The 25608-nt window shown below is 29.5% G+C and overlaps 1 protein-coding gene across 1 annotated transcript in view; it reads right to left on the bottom strand.

The window, feature by feature from the left end:
• The window catches only part of LOC126734191 (uncharacterized), a 42468-nt gene that overhangs the window by 1977 nt on the left and 14883 nt on the right, over window positions 1-25608 (bottom strand). Inside the window, exons 3-11 of the mRNA XM_050437732.1 lie at window positions 22086-22348; window positions 21411-21621; window positions 18855-19138; window positions 18678-18801; window positions 11345-11533; window positions 10978-11171; window positions 9938-10124; window positions 5423-5604; window positions 1915-2176 (exon numbers count right to left, since the gene is read on the bottom strand). Coding sequence (XP_050293689.1) covers window positions 1915-2176; window positions 5423-5604; window positions 9938-10124; window positions 10978-11171; window positions 11345-11533; window positions 18678-18801; window positions 18855-19138; window positions 21411-21621; window positions 22086-22348 — 1896 coding nt within the window. The remainder of the gene's footprint in view (window positions 1-1914; window positions 2177-5422; window positions 5605-9937; window positions 10125-10977; window positions 11172-11344; window positions 11534-18677; window positions 18802-18854; window positions 19139-21410; window positions 21622-22085; window positions 22349-25608) is intronic.

The following is a 25608-nucleotide window of genomic DNA, read 5'->3' as shown; positions in this document are numbered from 1 at the left end:
CCCGAATTCTAAAGTTTTTGTACTCTATAGGTATCTGAGCAGTTAAGACATAGATATAGACCATAGATAGTGTCGCAGAAATTGAAAGGTGACAAAACCAATGCTTCACAAAGCATTTTTTTAACATTAATAATATTAGTAATTCTTTTGCGAGTAAATAGTTTTTAAAGCAGAGTATCCAATTTTAAGTTTATGTCTAACATGCTCCCTAAATTTTAGTCAATATTCTATTATTAGCCCAAGACTATTGGCTGAATTTTGAAACTGTATAACATCGTTTCATTTCAAGTCTAAAGTTATTTACAATCTCAATCCGGTGAGCGTCACTACAAAAAAGAATAGCTTTATTGGCTGAATTAATTTTTAAAAGTAAGTTTTGAGTTTCAGCAAAGATATTATTAATATTAAGATTAGCTTTAGGAACATGACTGGGTTTAAATGAATAATAATTTTGAGTATCATCTCCATAGCAGTAATTTTTATATCTATTTAATTCTTTTGTTAATTGCGATGTCAATATTGTAGCTATTGTAGCAATGGACCCAAAATACTACCATGCGGTATGTCAGTAATAACGTCAAGTGCCTCCGATAGTTTTCCATTTAGCAGAACTCTTTGTTTGCGGTTTGAAAGAAAATATGATATAAGGCCGACTGAGAAAATCCTAGATAATGTGATAAAGATAAGAGTATCTCATAATTCACCATGTCAAATGCTTTAATAAATCTAAGAGAATTAAAATAGTTGTAAGAATAGAATTAAACTAATTTTTATCCAAACCCCGAAATATATCGTCTGTAACTTGAGATAACGCAGTGACACAGCTATAGCCCTTACGAAACTCAGACTGATATTCTGGAATTAGATTATTGTTATTTAAATAATTAAGAATTTGGCGCTTCATAATTTTTTAACCAACTTTTTTGGAAAAAATAAAAAGCATAGAAATAGAACGAAGATTGTTGAATTATTAATAAAACTGTTTTGTCATTTGAGTGTAACACAAAAGGTGGGACTATATATATCGTTGATAAAATAATCAGTTTTTAGTTTGGTCAATTCTATATTATTCTTATTGAATTAATACTAAAAATATACTTGGAAGCTTAATAGGCTTTTGGCAATTTACATTTTTTGCATGCAAATAACGTACATACGTATTTTCTAAAAACAAAGTAAACGGCTAAATTAGTCTTTTAGGCGACACTTACCTATTGGATGGGACGCCACGTGCGATATCCCAAAAAAATCCGAATGTAATTAAAATTTAAACCCCCACACGCCTCGCTAGCGAATGTTTCAGAATATTCAATTATGGTTCTAAAAGTTTCTGTTATGCGTTTACCATACCTAAGTTACTTTAGTATGTTTATTAAGTTAGTTAATTTTGTTATAATAGATATTTTGTTATTATAGTTTTTGTTTAAAATTTGATTTTATGAGTTTGCGTTAGTAATTTTGCAGGCATTTAATTTGCACAATTACATGAGTTGTTAAAGAGCTTAAATTTTTTTTCTATTTAGTAGCATATTGAGATGAGTTTTTTTTAATTAAATTGATATATATTGACTTGGTATATAGGGTATGATAAGCATTAAAAATCAAATTAGGTAGGGCAATAGAAACTATAAAGACTGCTAAAATTCATAATATAATTTATAATAACCAAATAATAGTTAATAAAAAAATATTTTATATATAATTTTACAGGTTTGACGAAACACCTACTTGGACCAGAAAAATTATCAGATCTTTAAAAGAAAATACTATACCGACAAATTTTTTTAACTTTCAAAAAATTTTATTAGCAACGTACTTTACATTTACTACCTACTACATTTTTTTTTAAATTTCTCAATTTCAAACACTATTATTAATAAAATCTTTTTATTGATTTTATTTTATATAACTTACCTGGATTGGAAGCCTGGAATCGAATGACAGTATAGCCCCCATCTGGCACAGTAACCGTATCCTTTATAGGGGCATCAATTAAATTTCTTTTGATAAGTCCTTTTCTATCACGTTGCTTAACTTGTTCCACAGTCACATTAGAACCGATTTTTTCCATGGCTACAACTCGAAAGTTGTATCCGTGGAGGTGCAGGGGATGGTTTGCGTCGAATGCAAAACCTTCATCTACTATTACCAGTTCAACTACTGAATTTAGAGGAATCTAAAAGTAACAAATTTTTATATTAACTGTGCAATTAAAGTTCTAACAAAATTAAAGTAATTAACAAAAGTTCTAAGGAAAAAAACCTCTGACTAAATTAAAATTTGTTGAATGACTTTTGGCTTTCAACCAAATGGGATTTTTTTTAAATAATATTTTGTACCTCAAAAATCATATACATTTTCCTCATCTATATTAAAATATAAAAACACAATATCAGATAAAATTAATTTTGTTAAGAGTTTCCTTTAAAAAAAAATTGATGATCAAAAAAATGACAAGACCAGACATTTTTTTCTTTGCAGATTTCGATATTCGCAAAACTCTACGAGTGACGATGCCCATTAATAATTAAATGATATTCTATCAGGCACTGGTTCCATAACATTTGAAACACCATCAGAAGACGTTATAGACCGGAATAAGAACGACCACTAACCTTACGACCACAATTTTTCAAGATATGAAATATAAGCTAATTAATGAATTTTTTGATTATTGATAAATTAAAGAAAAAAACCCAACGGACTATAGACGCATTTATACAATTATTTAGCGTAATATGAGAGAAGCAAAAGATGACTGGATGAGGGAAAGACGTGATGAACTAGAACACTTACAGCGAAAACATGATGGTTTCAATCTGTACAAAAAAAAACAAGGGACATATCTGTAGCAAATAAGTGACAAGCATCATATAGACTGTTTGATAATACCCACCAACAAGTAAAATACATCTACTAGAAGTGCTATCTATTAGGAATAATAATGAAGGTTCTACTATTAATTGAATGTGCTTTTAACCAAGTCAATAAGAGTTCAGGACCTGACAATAGTTATTATGTTAATTAAAGTTAATTAATGAAGAAAATTTGGATCTCTTCCTAAAGCTACTAAATCAAATTTATAACTCTGGTAAAATTCAAGAAAATTTTAAAAAACCGAATCCTTGTCAATGCAATGACTTTAGATTGATTAGTCTGATGAGCTACATCCTAGAGATCAGAATTGTCCACAATCGAATTCGGGAAAAATGCGAAAAGAAAATCTCGAGAGAACAGGTTGGATTCAGGAGAGCCATGTGCACTTATAAAGCACTATTAAGCTCTCAAATTTTGACTCAGAAATGCAAAAGAGCCTACTATATGTTTTGTTGACTTTGAAAAGTGTCGAGTTCTACATACAGGCTCCCTAAACTTTCTTGTCAACGTGGGAATCGATGGAAGCGATATCTAATTGATCTTTATTGGCATCATTTAGCAAAAATAAGAATGAAGAATATATCCTCCATCTGCGGTTATAGAGATTTGTAAAGAGTTACGACAGGGTTGCATATTGTCACCGGTTCTTTTAATCGTTTTTTCGGAGAATATGTTTAAATCCGCACTTAAAAATAATTGAGATGGAAAAAATGGGAATCCGCCAACAGCATAATACAAAATATGGTGATACAGTATTAATGACTTTAATGTAGGGCTTCAGAAAATAGTTTTGATAGCGTTCAAAGAGCAGGCTGACCTTCATAGGCGATTTTTTCTTAATAAAGGGCATAATGAAGATTATTAATGAGGATCATCATTAAGAAAACAAAGACAATGGTAATTAGTAAAAAACAGAATATCCCAATTCTATTGAAATTCGATGGGGAAGTCTTAGAAATGATAAATTGTTTTAAATATTTGTGTTCCTGGATTGAAAGAGACTATCCTATTGTAAAGCGTTGAATTATGAACGTTGAAAGCGACTGAAGGCGTTTGAACTCTGGTGCTATAGTCAAATAGAGAGGATTCCTTGGACGAAGAGAATTACGAACGATAAAGTACTTCAGTAAATAGGTGGAGAGCGAGAGCTACTACATATTATAGAAGTAAGGAAAATAGCATACCTAGGCCACCTACTCAGATATAAAAACAAAACGAGTTACCCAACTTGATTGAGGAAAAGTTATATGGACAAAAGCGTTTGGGAGGAAAGTGACGGGTCTGGATGAGAAAGATCAGAAGTTGGACCGGCCTGAACTTCCAGCAAGTTCTTAGAATGGCACAAGATAGATACGCATTTACTAATGTGATTGCCAAACTTTATTGAAGATGGCATGAAAAGAAGAAGAAACCCAAAAAAAACACAGTATATCATATTTTCAATGATCATATTTACACTTTTACTACTCTAAAGTGTAGAAAAAGATATGAAAAATAGTGAAGAAGTAGGTAGAAGATATAAAGAGATAATAATATCTTAATTCATAATTCAAATAAAGAAACAACCAATACTTCAAAAAAAAAAGGAAGATGGATTGCGATGACTGAAATATCTTCAGCTAATCAAATAAGTATGATGCTAGTTTTGATATTTAATATTTAAGTAATAGACTTAATAGAAATCCAGAGTGGAGGAAGTGGTGGCATTAGAACAGAATATTTCATCGGCATTCATTGTTCTATGGCGGTTGCATATTGTATGTTGTAAGGTGATTTTGGTATTATCTGGTCCTTGCAGTGAATAAGAGTAATGACTGCAGATTCCCTCTTTCAAAAAAAATAAACAGAGAATAAGTTTTTTTTTGTCACGTTAGAAATAATTAATATAAAAATATCGACTTATCGATGCTAAAGTAGACATAGTTGCTTAACATAGTAGACAGGTCGTCTCCGTGCTGCTTATTATACAAACTTAACAGGGCGGCACAAAGTGGGACTGCAGACCGCGACGTTTCGCAGTTTTAATAAAGTTAAAAAGAAATAGTTAAGTTAAGAAATAGTTAGTAAAATAAGAAGGACATACATTACTACATATTTCTATTCTAAAAAAAAGAGTAAGTCGCTGATAATAATATGGAACCACCCAGTTTTTGATAATTATGGCAAATAAAAGATTTATGTAATATATTTTTTATGATTGATAATAATTGTCTACATCCCAACATTCCTGAGCTTAATAATTTGGGATGTATCTATTTAAAATATACTGTAAAATAAATAAAACGAACCAAGATTAGTTGAAATTGAAGAATCAGTCAATATTGAACGCCTGTCTTCAAAGAACAAAAGCTAGTCCTGGAAGCTTATAATATAATACCATTTTTAGTACACTTACAAATCCCTCGATAAAATAAGGGTCAGCTTTAGCAGATTTTCAAAATAAAATTTCATCGTAAAATTATCGAAGATTAGGTAAGTTAAGCTGAGTTGGGAAAGGTCTCTAAAAAGGGATATATACTCGTACCTGCATTATATAAGAACTTACTTGGTATGCATGGGGACATTCGCAGTATGTTGCCGAACAATCCTTATCTCTGATGGTATTTTCATTGCAAAACATGTTACTATCAATCTGGTCTCTCTGGGGAAGTAATGCAAAGGTGGGCATTTCCATCGATATATGATTAATTTGTGGAGTAAATAGCTGATTAGCTGAAGGATTTGTAACTAAAAAAGGTAAATTTATTTTAATTTTGAAAAGTCTAAATAACACTTAAATTTATAATTGTATTGTGCCAGTATTCATAAATTACCTTAACAAGGGCAATAAGCTTTAAACAAATGAAACAATTACCAGGCAAAATTATTCCTTCATTACCATTTATAATTAGATATTTTTTTGTGAATTTAACTTTAAAGGGTTTTAATTTTTTGTTTGTATAAATATATAATATAATTGGCAACAAGGGGGCGAGAATGAAATAAAAGACTTGTTACTTTTGTAAGCGTTTCATGTTTTATTTTCTTTTGTAGAGAATAATTAGAAATACATATAAATTACTAATAATAAGGCAGGGATATTGGCAGTTATTTATTTTATCATTGAATTAACAAAGAATGTATACAGTAGAACCGGCGTAAAATAGAATAATAAAACATTTCATATATAAAAGATTTCTCGCTTTTAACGCGATATAAGATAAGTAATTTTTATTTAAATTATTATTTAATTTTTTTTTAATAATAAATTAATTTACAAATATGACAATTTCAGTTTGCCTCAATGTTTTCATATTTATTACGTCTTTTTCAAGGGTTCAACTATTAGGTAACATGTTTAATTTAAGATAAATTCTGTGCTTTTTTAGAAGTTCTACATGAACCTTTAATAATAAGTGGTAAATATTTTTTTCCAGGAGCTTTTCGTCCTAAAGAAGGCAGTACGCAGAAATACGCGTATATGTTCTTATTGAGATTACTGAAATTCATCTTAGCTACCTTATATATCAACATAGGGTTTATATTAACTTTTTGCTTTTTCTTTTGCTGCTATTACCTTTGATTCTCTTGGAGTAGTGTAGGAGAACATCAAGTAATCAAAGTAGTCAAGTAGTCTTATTAGAACTATTGCAAATCAAGACAAGCCCTGGTTTAAAATTCAAATTTTCTTAACCGTTTAACGCAAATGGAGATGTTTCCCAAAGGAAATGAACAGTGAAATATAAAATATAGAGAAATAACTTGTTTTTCGTAACATAAAAAAGACAAAAACTAAAAACTATTATTTTTACGTGCTCTCCTTTAGAATATTAGCCTATATCATTAGTTTATTGGATATAAAAGAAGAATCTACAACTGGGTCGAAATCATAAATAAATAACCAGTTTCATGATATTGTTTATTTGAAAAGTCACGACCCCAATCTATATGCATAATAAAACACACTTTTGTAGAAACTTAAATAGCGTAACTCAAAACCCTTTTAGGAAGTTTAAAAAAATTTTCACGAATCTTTAAGGACTATAATATAAATACATACCATTTAAAATTAAAATAAATATCACAGAATAAGTTAAAACCGTCTTAACTTATTTCTTCTGAACTGTCAAGGGGATTTAAGGTTAATAAGGTTAATAAGGATATCTTTTCCTCTAAGGTCAATTAAAACTAAAAAACAAAAGCCCTGATCCTTCAAAGGTCTTCGTGTATCGGCAAAAAACATGCGCTTACTTTCCTACCTAATAAAGTTAAGAAATAAGTCTACCTCAACTAGCACTATCTCTACATCACCCGAAGACCTAAACAATTCTTTGTAAACGTGGCAAAAAATCTAATGGTCACCATAACACCTTCTGATGATCCTCTATCATATCTCTCTAATGAAAATTTGCACAATTTCTTTTTTACGCCAGTATCATTTACAGAACTTCAAAGTACAATTAACGAAATAAAAAACAAATCATCAGCTGGTACAGATGGGCTTTCTCTTAAAATGTTTTTAAATATGCCTGATTGTACTCTAATCCATTTAGTAGACCTAATCAACATGTCATTTCAAAATGGGGTCTTTCCATACTGCCTTAAAACTGCAATAATCATTCCATTACATAAAAGAGGAGATAAAGATAAAGTTTTCAGAATCTATTGCTTTTCATAATTACGTCAAGCAGTATAGGAAAATTTATCTTAAAACAATTAAGGCTGCAAAAGAAATCTATTACAGTGGGAGGCTGGCAAAATCTGCCAATGTAGCTAAAGACACATGGTCTATTGTTAACGAACTAAGAAATAAGTCTACCTCAACTAGCACTATCTCTACATCACCCGAGGACCAAAACAATTACTTTGTAAACGTGGCAAAAAATCTAATGGCCATCATAACACCTTCTGATGATCCTCTGTCATATCTTTCTAATGAACATTTTTCATTGCACAATTTCTTTTTTACGCCAGTATCATTTACAGAACTTCAAAGTTCAATTAACGAAATAAAAAACAAATCATCAGCTGGTACAGATGGGCTTACTCTTAAAATGTTTTCAAATATGCCTGATTGTACTCTAATCCATTTAGTAGACCTAATCAACATGTCATTTCAAACTGGGGTCTTTCCAAACTGCCTTAAAACTGCAATAATCATTCCATTACATAAAGGAGGAGTAAAGATCAAGCCTCAAACTATCGTCCAATTGCACTTCTTCCAACCCTCTCAAAGATCATAGAACGCCTAGCTAAAAAAAGGTTTTTGTCAATTTTGTTTAAATATAATATCTTAACCCCTTATCAGTTTAGATTTCTGAGCAAAAAATGCAACAACGATGCTATGTTCTCCTTACTTAACAGCGTTTATTCATATATCAACAAAAATTACTTAACAGCAACAATTTTCTGTGACTTTTCAAAGGCTTTCGATTGCGTAAACTACATTATTTTAATTAACAAATTGCAGCACTATGGATTCAGAGGTATATCCCTTCAATGGTTTAAGTCATATTTGTGCAACAGAAGTCAACTTGTAAAGGTCGATACGTCAAGATCTTCTTGTAAACCAATTGAATGTGGGGTACCTCAAGGTTCCGTTTTGGGTCCTATGCTCTTTCTGCTGTTTATAAATCACCTAGCAAGCCTAAACATAAGCGGAAAAATCTGTCTTTTTGCTGATGATACTAGCTTCACTTGGAGCAATCCAAATGCAATGACACTACATACAAAAATTTCCAACGACTTGGTCTTCATTAAATCATGGTGCGATTCCAATCTTTTATGCCTAAATCTCTCAAAAACTAAAGTCTTATCATATAAAACGACCATTACTTCATTTATTCTAAACAATACCAGTTTGGAAGTTGTTGAGTCTGTCAAGTTCTTCGGTCTTGTTGTGGACGGCTGTTTGAAATGGGATTTTCACATAGATACGTTATCTGAAAAACTAAGCTCGGCATGTTTTGCCATAAGATCAATCTCAAGAGAATTAGGCTTTTTCACGGCCAAAACAGTTGATTATGCTCTTTTTGAGTCACATCTTCGTTACGCCCTTCCATTCTGGGGTACATGCTGCAAGACCCAATTTGAGCGTATATTTAAACTCCAAAAGAGAGCGCTTCGCTACTTATTAGGACTTGATAGTAGAGCTCACTGCCAAGTAAATTTTATAAAATATTAGATCCTTACTCTTCCCTCGTTATTTATATTTGAATCTATCTGTCTTAAAATCTGCCTGCAAACATGTGTCGCAGATTCCAGAAAGACCATCCCACAGCTATTCACTAAGGAACGTTGATCATAATCTTCATCTGCCAATTCCACAGTCGGAATCTATACTTTATGCAGCAATAAAAATGCACAACCATCTGCCTTCCGTCATAAAATCGATGACTACTTTTAGTTGTTTTCGCAATGCCCTAAAATCTTTACTACTGCAAAAAGCCCTATATACAGTAGAAGACTTTTTTAATATTTCCTTTTAAAGCACACACACTGGCGTTATTAGCTACCTATTTATTTGCAAAATGTTTGCCTGCTTTTTATTGTATGTTTTATTTCATTTTATGTTTTTTTTGAGACTAAGGTTTTTGACAATTTTATACATTTAATTGTGTGTATATTTGTATATAAAAATTATTTTATTTATGTATTTCGACCAAATTGTACAATTTGATAATTTGTACGGTATTTTTGTTTTGTTATGTACCTATTTACTTTGTGTGTATTTTGTCTGAGTATTTTTTTATGTTTATTTGTTTATATTTGTATTTTTTTCCTTTAGCTTTGTCGATAAAATGTAAATTTTTTGACAATAAAGCATTTGATTTTGATTTAACATAATGGTTATTAGAAGAGTCCCTGGTTGGTTTGTGTAATGTTGTTGAATAGTCTTGCTTATTAATAATTTATTTGTTTTATTAATTTTAATTCAGTCTCTTTCTGCTAAAAAGTTCTAGATTCATATCTGTTTTATTAAGCAACTTTCCATGAAATGGAATAAGGCGATACAGATCTATTACGCAAACTAAATAATTCAGTATAAAAGAAATTCAGGTTTGAGATCCCATCCACTTACCATTGTTAAATTCATATCCATAGCCGTGGAAATGTTTGTTATTCAGTCTGTAAAAATCATAAGCCAAAAAAATCTGATAATCCGGTTTAAATTTTAGGCTGTAGTCCCATTTTTCCAATGAAGATAAGTCGGGCATGGCAACGTGACAGCTGCTTGCTTCTGTGCCTTTATTCAACGAATTAATTTGCTAAAAAAGAAAATAGAATTAAACTGTTATTAGATTTTGACTAAATTTTTCATATACAAACCATTTTCACTTTACGAAATTGGATATTTTAGATTTAAAGGAACATGAGACTAAGGGGTTTCATGGTTTAAAGATTATGTATATAAAAGGGGACCTTCTTAGCTTGATTTTACTTGATAAATGCTAACCATTTAAGAATTTTACATCGACAAATTGAAACACTTATTTAGCATAGAGCTTAATGAAAGCTTTTTTAAATATCAAGTTGCTTTTTTTTTATCTTTTAAGTAGATATAATATGTAAGTTTCGAACTATATTGAGGTCATTTTAAAAGACTTGTAAAAATATAGAGCGCATTACTTTATTTTATTACTAAAGACAGAGTTATTTTTGAAAAAAAAATAAGTATAAAGTACTAATATCATACGTTATTGAAAAAAAACAAATAAAAATAAATACAGTAATTAATTCAATTAAAAAACAAACCATGAGGATTATTTATGTATAGAAAAACTACTAAAGTTTTACTTTTTTTGCAATAAAATTTATAATAATATAAGTTTTTAATATAGTATTAATTTAAGATAATTAAAAACATTTTGCAGGCTTCAGAATACACATGAAACAAAATCTTGAATATAAAAAAAAACATAATTCCCACAAAAAATTATAATAATACTTTAAAGGATCCGGTCAATTAAGTAATAATAAAATGTAGTAAAAAATTAAGAATAAACAAATTTGAGCACTAATACTTACTTCTTTTCGACTTCTGAAAATATATTTACTTTACTCAGCAAAACCTAAATTTCTTTTAAACTTTAAACGATAAGTTAAGAAATTGAAACTTACCTTTCCAATTCTTTTTGAATTAAAATAGTTCGGGTCTCCCTCCGGCAATATCTCTTTATCAGAAGTAGCATAAGCATCAGCAAATCCACGGTTTGTTATTAACTTTGCTCTCGATAAGGCGTCCTTTACATCATTTATAAGTTTAGACTCCTTTTCCGCATTGTAAGTGCTTTTGTTCAATAAACTTTGGTAATCTAAGATGATACAAAGTAATATTGTTATGATATGAAACGCAGGTTTTTAAAGTAAAAATATGAGAACTTAACTAGTTTAATGAAAAATATTATTAGAAGAAGTTCTTATTCCGGAAATAAAGCTCTTTAATTCTTAGTCGTAATAAATATGATAAGATCAATAAATTACAAACCTTGAGTAACAATATTGGGGATAACGTTTTCAAATCCAGCATATTCCAGGACGGCCATTTGATGAGCTCTGCGAAAACGTTCATCGCAGTCCATAAGACCCCTAAATCTAATCCAATATAAACTTTTGGGTTGGTCAGCAGACAAAACAAAGTCGAATCTTTCTCCGGCGTAAGTGACCAATGAATCCGCTGAAAAAAATAAAAGAGATAATAATTTATTATATAAAAAAAAGATATTTAGGTATTGCAAGAACCATTAAAAAAACTTATATGAATCTTTTGTCATATCTTCTTTTGAGATTTTAAAAGAAATTTTCATATTGCAGTTATTTCTTAAAAACAATGGCTTAATGTAATTTTAGAAAATGGTAAAATCAACATATAGAACTAAATAATATACAGTTTATGAATAGGGAAGTAAAGAATAAGATTACTATTATGCTTGAATTATTTACAAAATGACAAAAAGTCAATTCTTTACCCTATATATTAAATACTTAATATAATATAATTTTTATTATTTAAATCATTTGGTTAGGTATGAAAATGCCATAATGGTTTAATATGATAGTGACAATTTCAGTTATAGTATTACCATTATATTTTATAATAAATTTAATTTAAAAAAAAAGCAACATTATGATTCACAAAATCAAAGATATTGCCATTTTTCTATATAAGCGGCAACATTGCAATGCTGAAAATATTTTAGACCAATAGAACAAATAAATTCGAAACTTAACATATCCAATTTCCGAAAAATGCTACGTTCGGTTTTCCATATACGGCTAACGTAGGTACCATCGGTTGTCAATCACCCTGTAGAAATTATAATTAAATTATAGTTTAAAAAACTAAAGAAACGCGCAATTTTCGAAATTATTTTATGGAATAAAATTTGGCAAGTAAAACTAAAAAAAAACACGCTTTTATTGCTAATTGAACTAAAAAGTAGAAAATATTTTTTAATTACAAAGAGTTTTTAATACAGTTGTAGAAAGTTGGATAATCAATAATAATTCATTTCCTCAAATAAGAATTATAATAAAATTTAAATTATTAACAGAATAAGTCAAATCAAAGTAAAAAGCGTGGGGGGGGGCATTTTACTTCATTTTCATAACTTTTTTTTCATAGATAGAATTATTTAACCAATTTTACTATAATTTAAACCAAAATTAATTAACCAATAGAATTATTTTCATATTTATTTTTATCACCCTACGCTTTTTACTCTGAATTGAATTATTCTGATAATATTTTTATAGTAATTCCAATTTCAATTCCTTTTTTTAGTAATTCCAACCAAAGTTAGCAGCAGTAAGCAGTAGCAAGCAGTAGCTTATTAAATAGTCGAGTCCCTAAGATATAATAATTAAAAGACTATATATAAAGGGAATATAAATATAAAGACTTATTTATTGTAGGAACTAAGTTCACTAGTTGTAACTTTGCTCGGATATTGTAATTATGTTCAGTCTTACGTAAGCTTGTATTAACGGGCAACTTAAGTTTAAAATATATATATAATATATAGCCTTATATCAGATATTTGTGCTTCTTTGAAAATACCATCCAAGCTATACATTTTAGGTTTATTACATAATATTTTTAAGATTCTTTTTTGGGTTATTTTGAAACATTATAATGAGACTTATTTGCCACTTTCCATCCTATTATTCCCTATTTTAAATGGCTCCCACCAAATGCATAATGAATAGTACGCATATATTATATATTAAGAGTTTGTGTTAATCCTTGATCTAAAATATAAAAAATCTTAATTTTCTTACTAAGTTAAGAATTTTTTGATCCTATTTTAGGGTACTATTTAACCCTTATGTGACCTGGAAAAAAACACCTTCTAAGGACGGCGTGGGTACCCGGGTACCTACTATGTATTTTATATAGAGCCGTGGCTTTTTCTGTGAATTTCTACCCTTAACTATAAACATGCACATCTGTGTGGGTTTTTCCCTATCTCTAGCGCCTCGGACTGTTTATGTTTTTGCACAAGATCAGTTCATATTCATCAGTAACGCGTTGTACCTACTTGAGTAGAGTTTGAATTATGTTAAATCTAAAGTATTTTTTATACGTTAAAATGTCGGATAGTGAGGCCGGTCCTAGTCGAAGCGATAGTGCAAGAGGAAGATGGCGGAAGACAAGGTAAAACAAATATATTTATTATTTTTACATAATAGGTAAAATGTCAAAGTTAAGAGTACAAAAGGAGGTAAATTAAATAATAATAGGAATATTATAATAGGTTGACCTATTCGGAATTAGAAGAAGCCTTAGAACACCTAAGTGATGAAGAAGAAGAGCCATTTATTGCTTCTGATGAAGAGGAGTATATTCCATAAGTGTCAGATGGAGAGGGCGAGGATTCTGATGTTGAAAACGATCCTGTTGTAGAGCTAGAAGATTCGAAGTCTGATGATGATGATGATGATGATGACGTTTATCCAGATTTAGCTTCACAATTCCATTGGACTAGTAAAGATGGCACTCAGTGGAATGCCTCACCTACACCACAACGACAAACGGTAGGTCGAAATATTTTGCGTGAAAAAAGTGGTGCACCGGCCTTAAGTCGTTTATATACGCCCAAAGACATTTTCAAAACTATTATATCCCCAGAACTGTGTACCCTGATTCTAACATATAGCAATAAAAAAGGGAATAGAGTTACGGAGGAATATAACCAAAGGTTATTGGCAATAACTAAGCCGCCGAAAACATTTTCTCCAAAAGTATTTATTCCATTTACTGATGTAGAACTAGATGCATTTTTCGGAATTCTAATTACTGCTGGTTTACATAGGTTCAATAAAGAACATATTTCTGAAATGTGGAAGATGGATTCGCTCCCTTTGTTTCACGCAGCTATGCCTCGTGATCGCTTCAAAATGTTTCTAAGATTTATTCGGTTTGATGACCAGAATACGCGTATAGAACGTGCAAAGACAGGTAAAGCAGCTCCAATTCGAGATATCTGGATTATGCTGAATTCAAATTTGGCAAAAAATTATCGGCCAACAGAGTGTATTACAGTAGCTGAATAATTATTTCTATATAGAGGACACACTAAGTTTATCCAGTACGTTCCCTCGAAACCAGCGAAATATGGAATAAAGGTTTTTTGGGCTTGTGATGCGATAAATTCCTATCCTCTAAAGGGTCAGCTATATACCGGAAAACCACCAGGTGGTGAACGTCAGGCAAATATTGGTGAGAGAACAGTATTGGACTTAGTTGCACATTATAAGGGATCAGGAAGAAATATCACAACAGACAATTTTTTTACAAGTTTGCAACTTGCTCGTACTTTAAATTCATGGAATATGACTTTAGTAGGAACAGTTAGAAAAAATAAAACGTTTTTACCTTCCAATATGCAAGCACAAAAAGATGGAGCCATAAATTCAACCATTTTTGCATTCAACAAAGATGCTACATTGTGCTCTTATGTTCCAAAAAAAAAACAAGGCAGTGATTTTTTTATCATCTATGCACACAACAGGCGAAGTAGATAATACTTCTGTTGCAAAGTCTGAATTAACAGCTATTATAACAAAACTAAAGGCGGTGTTGACACTATGGACCAAATGCTATGTGAATATACTGTCAAACGTAGAACAAATCGCTGGCCATTAGCATTTTTTTTCAACATAATTGATGTTGTTAGTTTAGCTTCTTATTGTATATACAAGGAACCTAATCCTTCTTTAAACCTACTGATCAACGTCGGCGATTTTTAAAAGATCTTGGTAATGAGCTGTGTTTGTCAAGTATCCAAATAAGATCCCAAATTCCAAAAGTTGTTGGTAATTATTTTACTCGTCAGGCTATAGAAATGGTACTTCACCGAAGAATTCCTGTTCCTTTAGATAATCCAGTTAGAGAACAAGCAGTTTGTGAACGAGATGCATCTGGACGTGTAAAGGTGGTTAGTAGTTGCCAAATATGCCGAGAGCGAACCCATAAATAGAGAAAAACTCGTAAAACCTGTAAATCGTGCTCCAAATCAGTTTGTAATGAGCATTCAGTGGCTCAAACTATTTGTCAAAACTGTAATTCATAAGTAATGTTTTTTAGTGTTTTTAAGTGTTTGTTTGCTATGTTACGTTAATTTGTACCTCACTGTAATTTTCTATGACTTCTTATTACTGTATATATAATAAAACATATGAATTTAACTCTTAAAAATTTTATTAGTATTATAAACATAGTATAGGTACCCGGGTAATTATCCAGTCAACTATGGGTGAAAATTTTTTACACCTTATTTACTTTGAAAATAACTAAAAAATAATTTCAAATTTTAACAATAATTTAAAAAAAAACCTTTAATCCCAATTAAGAAATGTCACAAAAGTACAAGCTCCATCGAAGGTGAGTTAAAAAGATATTCATATCTGAAAACTGAAAAGGTATCCGGGTACATTTACCTTTACCATAAGGGTTAATAATAATTGTTTAATTTCTATAATCCCGTGTTCTGATTTTTTTATTTGCAAGTTATATGACGCCAATTGTTTGCAGTAGGAACTAAATAAATATTTCTTACAACTATTAAGAGAAGAGTAATTGAGTTTTGACACAAAAATCAGAAAATATAAGGTTTCTAGCTGATCTCTCAACACTCGTTTGAAGACGGCATAACTGTCATAAATATTTTTTTTCTACATATTCGTTACAATACCTGCCATCAAGCTTGTCTTAATTTTTTCATAAAAGTAAAAGGAAAAATTCAGGAGAATGCTCTTTTAAAGATATGAGCTTTTTATCCTTAAATATAATAACATGATAAGTGAGGGTATTTACAATTAGTAGTATTATAAATGGTAAAATTCGATTCTAGATCAAATAATTTCTGATAATGGCATGTGTGCACCTAAAGGTTGTAAGATCTCTGCTTGAACGTTATTAGAAATGTTGGGTTGAAAATTTGAGTAAATTTTATTTATATTCTGCATTAATTACAAAAAATTTTAAGTTATCAAAAAATTGACTTGCCAGGGCCTTAATTTTTGACGTATTTTAAAATTGTTTAGAAATAAACTTTTGCAAGCTGTGTTCACGCATATATTCAAAAGAGACAAGCGATATAAAGACTTTTTTTATTAACATTGATACTCTGTATATCAAAAATGTCAAAATAAAGAATTATATTATATTTACTGAAAAAATATTTCTCAGAGCATTAAACCTTGTTATTATTATTAAAATATCATATATTTAATTATTAATATTGTTTTCCCTAAATTTGACGGAAAATAATTCCGAAAATATTAAATGATTTGCTCTGTAAAATGCTAACATTAGCACAACATTCAGTAATTAAAAGAAAAGTATCTTAGACAATGCTAGAAGAGCTGCAAGATTAACTTCTGAATAAGCATAGAAATAAAAAACCTTTCGAACCAAAACTTTTTAAGTTTATGAAGATAAAATGCAAAATATTTATCAATCACGCATACAGACCTAAAATCTAGGATGATAATTCATGGTAGATAATTTTATATCCCATCCATATAGCAATTGATCTGCATATAAGCAATTAATGCATCACTCTCACTTCACGCATGAATGTATTCAAACAAATAAAGCGGATTAACAAATCATATCGATGTCGATTAATTAATATGCATTGACTCAGGAGCCATTATAATTCAACAAAGGTCTAGTTATACTTTATCGAGATTATCGGATTTTCAAAATATATATGATTTATTTACCTATTTAAATGTAAATTATTTAAACTGTAATATCTTTGCCATTAAATTAAATTTCTCATCTAATCATACGCATAAATTTCATCAGTAAGCAGGAGATATACATATATGTTATAGGTCAGCACGTAGTCTCTTGTTGGTTTCGTAATTATATTGCATTTTCAACTGGAAAAGTCACGTGCTGTGTCACTGGTATAAAGATCCCTCATATATTTCTTTTATTATTACGTAATCGCAGCAATAAAGTTAATATATACGATTCTGTGAAATAAGTAATAGGTAAGTAGATGATGTTGTAACTTGAACGACAGAATGTAGACTTTTCGTGTAAAAAGTGGTATATAATGTCGATGTTGGTGATGGCAACTGTAATAATTTATTTTATTATATAAATGTTATAGACCATGTATGAAATTAGATAGTATAGCTTGAGGCGGCCTAATTTACAAACAAAAATCTTCAGAAAAAAAAATTAACACAAAAGTTTAAAATGCGAGAAAATAAAAAAAGTCAAAAATACTTGGATCTTGACCATCATTTCAGGAAACCTTATTGTTTGGAGAAAATAAATAATTTTAATCTAACATTTAATCTAACAACTTCCTCTTGAATATAGTTTTCGTTTAATCTTTCATAGACAAGTTAATAATTGTCAAAATATATACCTAGATGAATTACACACTCACAGAGAATGCAGCAGTGTTGAATTATTTAGGCAATATTTTATCAAAATATGAGTTTTTAAATCAACTCATATACCGGGTGGCGCATCGAAAACGAAACAGAGCCAATTAAAAAAAACGCTTGGACCCGTCGATTTTATTTTCGAGAGGGGACACTTAATAATCACAAAATCACTTTCCCACCTACAACCCCTTAAGCGGGGGTGGCACTACCCCTACAATCTTAAATGGGATACCTCATTAGAAAGGTCTTTTAATTCTCTTTACAAGGGTACTTGGTTTGACGCAATTTAAGTAAGTACTTTTTAACATTTTCGCATTTAAACCTTAAAAGGTAATTTTCAATATTTTTACTTTATCATAGACTACTTAAGGTACTTTTAAGAAAAACAATGGCAGGCAGTAGGACAAAAGCATCAAGTATTATTAAATAATGAGACAAAAAATGAGATAGCTCTATCATGTTACAGAATATTTTGACTTTAAGTCTAGTCATTCAAAAAATTATCGCAAAAATAGATTTAAAAAGAATTTGCTTAAGTGTTAGCTTATAACAAATGTTCAAAATGGCCACCTCCATTCTCCATACAATAAAAAAGATTTTGCTTAAAGCGTTGTCGCACTTTCTGCAATACTTCAGGCGTGATTTGAAGACACTCATTTACAATTCTGCCTTGTAAATCTTGCCACCAATCTTGCCACAATAGTGCCACCCCCGCTTAGGGGGTTGTAGGTGGGAAAGTGATTTTGTGATTATTAAGTATCCCCCTCGAAAATAAAATCGACGGGTCCGAGCGTTTTTTTTAAAGTTAATGGACTGCCCGTAATTGGCTCTGTTTCGTTTTCTATGCGCCACCCGGTATAGTATAATGTAATGCTTCAGATAAAACATCAATAACTAGTACTCACCTTCAATTGGACTAATATCACTACCATCTGTACTGATTACTTTAATTTTGTGATTATCAACAGATATTTCAATAGGACAATTTAGAAATCCTGCATTTATTACCCTAAATCGGTATCTGTATCCCTAAAAATATAATCTTATAAACCGGTTCTAAAATCTGCTATAATCTGGTATACCTGTTCAACAGTAAATCGTGCCAAGGGTGTATTGTAAGTACTATTATCCCTATCCACAAACTCCTTAAATCTTCCATGGCCATTTACCAAAAGCGTTGTTGGCTTATTATCTCCAATACTGTGATGGTGGTAAAGGAACTTTTCCATGCCAGTAACCCTTTCCCAATCAATCAGCATCATGATATGAGAAGAAAGGTCAAAGTCATATAGAGGATCATGAGGGTCGTAGTCTTCAGGTATTCTCACTATCAGTGGGCCATAGCAGCCATCTACTCTTTGCATACCTTAAAAAAATTGTTGTTTTTTTTGTATATTATATTACTCTTTTTACTATAGATGTTAGTTTCAAAAAATATATTGAAAAGCTAATAATCTCCATTATATTAATCAAATGATGTATTTATTTTTTAATTGTATCGTAATATAGGGTTTGTCTCTTAGAGATGTTATGGGAAATAAACAAGGACAATATAGAAAATAATCAGATCAAAGTTTTACTATCTTACAGGAAATTATAATTTCCAATCAATAATATAATTTCAAATAACCAAATATAATAATAGTGACTAAATAATAACTTAAACAATATTCTATACTAGTAAGAATAAGTAACAAAATAGTAAAATATTACAAATTCATTCAACCAAATGTCCAATATTCGCAGATATAAGATAAGAGATAGAATTGTGTTACTTTTTAGAAAACTAAGAATGTTGCAAACTATGTTTATGCATATGTTATTAAAACTCACTCTACTAGAAGTACTAGGGATTCTAGAAGTGTTGTGATTATTATGATTAGATCCTCTGTGTATTAACTTATAAGCTAAATAAACTTTATAAGCTGAAATAGCAAAGCAATATTGGACTTAAAAGAATCTTTTACTGATTATACGAATTATATTTCACTACCTCCCTATAATCTTTTAGAGAATGTTACATCCTTGAGCTTATTAATTTTATAAATAAGCTTATATTGATGCAGATGACTAAAAGGTGAATGATTAATTTGAAATCGGTCAAAAGATAAGCAGACTCTAACATCATTTCATATTATTTTATCTATTTTTACTATCATAACAGAAATTGATAGTTTAAATAAATTTAAAAAGAATCGTATAATTTAGTTAGTATTTTAATGATTAAGACTTAGGTCCACAACTAAGAATTTAATAAGTTTTAGGGAAAAGTCAGGAGAGTGTGAGTATTCATGACATATTGTATAAGATTTAACTTCTGGAAGGACAACAATGGTTAGATCTTAGCTTTGTGCAGCAAAGTAAGGAGAATGTTTTACAAAATTAATCAACCTAGAAATACCATAAATACTAAACTGATTATTCAAGTATATAAAACTTTAGTCAAGTCGCTGCTTAGTTATTATTTAATTGCTCGGGGCAGTGTCTATGAAAATACCTTGAATGTACTACAAACTTGTCAAAATATCTTATTAAAAGTAGCACTTAATAAACTACCCTGTTCCTTAACAACTTTTTAGTTGTATGCAAGTTCTGACTAAATCTTCGAAATTTATACATTTTTTTTGTCTAATTTTATTTATCAAAAGACAAATTATTATCTTTTACTAAAGTAAATCATTTACATCAAACTAGACCAAACGTTAAACTAAATCTAAATTTTACTTCATCTATCTGCATCACAAAGATCAATAACTTATTTTATGCCAAAAATTTACAATTTATTACCTCCTTCATTAAGAAAAAACCTTCATTAGAAAGACCAATTTAAAAAGAAGTTAAGAGTATCGTTTCTCAAAATTCATAGTTATTTGCAAATCTATTTACTTATAATAATGCATAAATATTACATTTTTAAATCAGCAAAAATTATGTTGTGAAACTGTGTTGTGTGGTTGGTAATCTCTTAGCAGCCCTACTGATTTGTACTTATAATTTATCCATATTTTTTATAGATTAAAATTTTAATATGTGTAATTAAAATTATCAAAAAAATCATTATTACACCTAATTTATGAAAGTTTTGGCAATTTGCAAGAAGCAAGTCGTTAAATTCTTTGAAAAGGTACACCATTACTGCAGTCCACAGTCATCCGTTATTCGTTTTCTGCTGCCTGTTTGGTCGGCAGGTCCGTCATCCTTCAAAATTTTGAAATTTGACATAAACAAACGTGTATATTAATATTTAAATACTCGACTAACTTTTTGACAAGTAATACTACGCACACGCAGAATCGACTTAGGCAACATTGCTCGTCACAATTTTAAGTTTCACGGTACCCATAATTGTACTTTATGTTATAACATAAAATATGATATACCAGGCTTTAATATGAACTTTAAATTTGGTATTTGTTAAAATTTTTGAAACAATGAAACTTTAACTTAATCTCTAAAGGCTGTATCCTTTTTCATAGTTTTAAAAGTTCGTAAAATATGAGAGTTGTTTGAATTATCATTATTATAGCGTTAGTTTTCCCACAAAAGCGAATTCTGTTATTTTTCAAAATCTGAAATCACAAGATACTTACTTTGGCATAATTTACAATTATTATAAAACTTTACCATTTATTCATTACCTAGATGTGAATGCCAGAAATGAGTTCCTGCCTGCTTAGCGATAAAACTATACCGAAAAGTATTCTTAGGTAAAATGGGACACTGAGTGACGTATGGTACTCCATCCATATACGGAGTATCTCTTTGATGTTGTCCATGCCAATGGATAGTGGTACCTTCGGACATTAATGAATTTTCGACGTCGACAATGATGAGATCGTTTTGGCATACCTGAAATAAAAATTAATAAAATGATTCCTAAGTATATTTCATATTTGTATCAAGAAATGTTTTACTCGCATTTCAAATATATATATATATATTTTTTTTTCTTAAATTATATTAATTAATGACTTACGAAATTTATTACATTGGTAAATATTGTAACTCATGAATGTTTCATATTTCAAATTTTAAACAGTATTTTTGCTTTATTTTCTCTAAGCTGTATTTTTCAAATTTAAATTTAAGCTTAGACTCGTAATATTTCATCATTAGATTTAGTAACTTTATTTATGAGAAAACTCGCCGTAGGTGGTTTTTTACTTTTTAATATTGAAAAAATGCAGGTTCATTTTAACTTCATACCCAAATTAACTAAATAAATAATTTCGAGAAAAATATCATCATATATAAGATTAAATAATTTGATTCATGGACTTATATTACAAAACTTCATTATAAGACTTTTTTACCTCAATGGCAGGACCAGGCATCTGCCTATTTACAGTTATTATTCCTCTTTCATATCCATCTCCAGGAATGCAATCCTTTTGATAGCAATGGCTCAGATTCATAGGACAATCGTGGCAAGCTTTAGTCATCGTGTAATAATTTTCAACTTTAAAATGGTATTGGCATACCATTGATTCTCCATAGACACATTTTCTGGAGCACGGATGTGGACCTGCAGTAGAGGTTACATTCGTTGCAGGATTGAAACTCTTGTGCAGTTCATCTACAAAAATATTAAATAATTTACATAAATACAGTAGTAAAATATTACAAATAAATTATATACCGGCCTGGTGAAAGCATTGAGATTCTAGTTTTAATTTGGAACTTAGACTTAGGATAGGCGATTTAATACATTGATTTTCGCACCTTCGTTGCCGGGCCGGTATACTATATCAGTGATTTGACTGGATGCTACTATAATAGTAAGTTTTTTATATTTTTAATTAATATTGTTAAAGTCTCGTCTTAAATTAGCAACAAATTGAAACGTGGTGACTCTAGTTAAGTACATATGTTTTAAATACTTACGTATGATATTCTAAGTGAAAAAAAATTTTTTAGTAATTTAGATTTTACACAAGTTGTAGATTTTTTTCGGATAACTATAAAAATTTTACAATATTCTACAGAATTATTTTTATTTATTTTCCTGAAAGTCAACATTTCCAAGGTTGGCCAATAATTTTTGCCAAATAGTCATTTTGGCTTTTTTAATAATCTTCATATCTATACATCACTGGTCCATATTGAACAATATATCTTTGTTATTATTCCAATTTTAAAAATGATACCGTATAATTCGGTTTTATCGGTATGTTTCGTGATTAAGCTCAATTAACCAGTTTTTTTATTCCTATAGAGGGAGACTAGACAACTTCTCCAAAAATAAAATACAATATTACATTATCATAATCCACCTTATGGCGTGAGAGATTGCAATAAAAAAATAAGAGAGAATAGAAAATTGTTATGCATATACAGGGCGTCAGAAAAGTAAGGTGGGCGTAACAAAATTAAAAATATACAGAAATGTGAAGATTTCGTATGTGAAATCTTGATTATGATCAGGAAATTTTTTATATGGAACACCTACAATATATATAACAGTTCATATGGGTGCCATAGAGCATTCTATGTTTTAAATAGCACGTTTAATTCAAACAACAGCTCCAGCATCTTTATATGTTAATTATAAACTTGTCTTTCTTTCTTCTATGATTCTCTAATAAAAATACTCTAAATAAATAACAACGAAATATCTTATGTTTTCTTATCTATAGATTAATTTTTTCGTATAGATAATATGATCAATAAGTACAATCTAGAGTCTTCGTGTTTCAAATAATTTCTTTAAGAGAAAGAAAGAAAAAGAAGTTAGAAGATACAAAGAAGCTCCAACTTCGTATTGTAAATCTGTAAACATATATACAGCAAACATTTTAATAAGACTTGTTTTCAGTCACTGTCGGTAATGTTACCACCCTTCAATTAGCATAAATAAATATAAATATTGGTTATATTAATGAGCTAGTGTATTTAAACAAACAATTAATAAAACAATATTTTGACGTGACGTTGAATGGAAATTATATCTACTTGAATTTAATATCTTTTACAATTTAATTTTGGTAAATAAAGGCTTATTGTTATGCGAGTAAATAAGAAATATTATAATTAGAATTAAATATAATAAAATACCTTTAATGGGTTTCTAAAAATATATTATTAGTAATAGTGATTAAATACTACATTAGTGCTAATGAACTAATCAAATAAGTTATTTCATAAAGATATACGAGTCAAGTCCAAAAAATATTATTTGATGTTAAAATCGAATATTTATTCTATTTTTCTTATTTTTTCTTAAATATTTTTATTATTAAAATTCACATCTCAAATCGTTAATAATAAGCATCATATTCTGACGTTTATTATTTTTTAAAGCTTGCTAATGTATATATCATAAACATAGTGCTCCGTATTATACAAAAAGGTTGACCATTAGAAATATGGGTATATATATTTATAAACAATTAAACAAATTTAGGATTTTTCACAGGCAGAGCTCACATAGTTCAAATCTAGAAGCATGAATATCACGAAGTATTCCCAAAGGCTCATATATGAGTAATTTATTTTTTAATAATTTTGATCGATATTAATGTCTAAATCTAATAATCGATATTAAAGTCTTATATTAATGTTAGTAGTATAATTATAACTTAGAATCTAACTATTGACCTACAATCCGTGTAATATTATATTTCTGATAAGAGTTGCAGTCTGTAAGACATTGCTGTATCAATATTCATAAGCTGGATCATTCCAATCCTATGTAAGACATATTATATTATTCAAGATGCCTCAGTTCATAGCAACATATGCAGGTATGAATGTCAAACAATAAAAATTCTTCAGCACCTCACATGTGACTATTTATACCTACACAGTTTAAGAGCGGCATGACTATGTTAATAAGATTCATTACCGGAAGCTGAGAAATTATATAAATAATTAATAAAAAATGTTACTCTAGTTAAAAAAGTTTCTATCGTAAATCACCAGGAAATAATATAAAATATAATACAGGGACATTATAAAGTTAAAAAAAAATGAATTATGGTAATCTTTAATGAAATACACTTTATATTAAGATAAAAATTGGTCTTCTCTTCTGAAATTAAAACTATAAAATTTTACATTGAAAAATATTATAATTTCAGTTGAAATGTTATTATTTGACATTTTTGGTTTTCAGGTTTCCTTTTCATCATTGTCGGAATCGGTTACAGTAAAGAAGAAAAATTAGAATAGATAATAATGTAAGTGCAATAACGCAAAAAGAATATGTCGGCATATTTAGCGACCAGAAATACCAATTTCTGTTAATCCGATAGAGCTGATATGGGCTCAAATAAAAAATGAAATCGGAAAGAAAAATATTATATTTAAATTTTCTGATCTTAGACCCGTATTTGCCGAAGCTTTAAATATTGTTACCACTAAAAATTGGAAAGGGGCAATAGGTTAGGTTTTTGAAGAAGAGTACCGAATGTGGACTATGGATGCAATAAAGAAAATTCCAGTAGAGTCACTAATTATAAATGCAGACTCATAATCTTCTGATTCTAATTAATAGAAATAGTGATTAATTTTTGAAGATTAATTTATACAATATGGAAATATAAATTTAGCTATAAAATACTATTTTTTTTATAATAAGGCCTTTAAATAAATATAAAGTTTTTTATATGTCTGGATTTTTATGTTTCATCTGTGGCGATCTTTATAATCTATATTAACTACCTGTGTTTAAAATAGCAAAAATTAAGGATTTAAAATAATATGTTCCAAATTAAAAATAGATCTTGGGACGGATTGAATAGAAGTTAGGCTATAGACTCTTCAGTCAACGTAACAGAAGGGGACTAGCGTCTATAACTATATAGCAACCTTGCTAGTCATAGATCTTTAACAGGT

Source organism: Anthonomus grandis, chromosome 3 (genome assembly GCF_022605725.1).
Source record: "Anthonomus grandis grandis chromosome 3, icAntGran1.3, whole genome shotgun sequence".
Lineage (NCBI taxonomy): Eukaryota > Metazoa > Arthropoda > Insecta > Coleoptera > Curculionidae > Anthonomus > Anthonomus grandis.
This window is presented reverse-complemented; position numbering and strand designations above follow the sequence as displayed.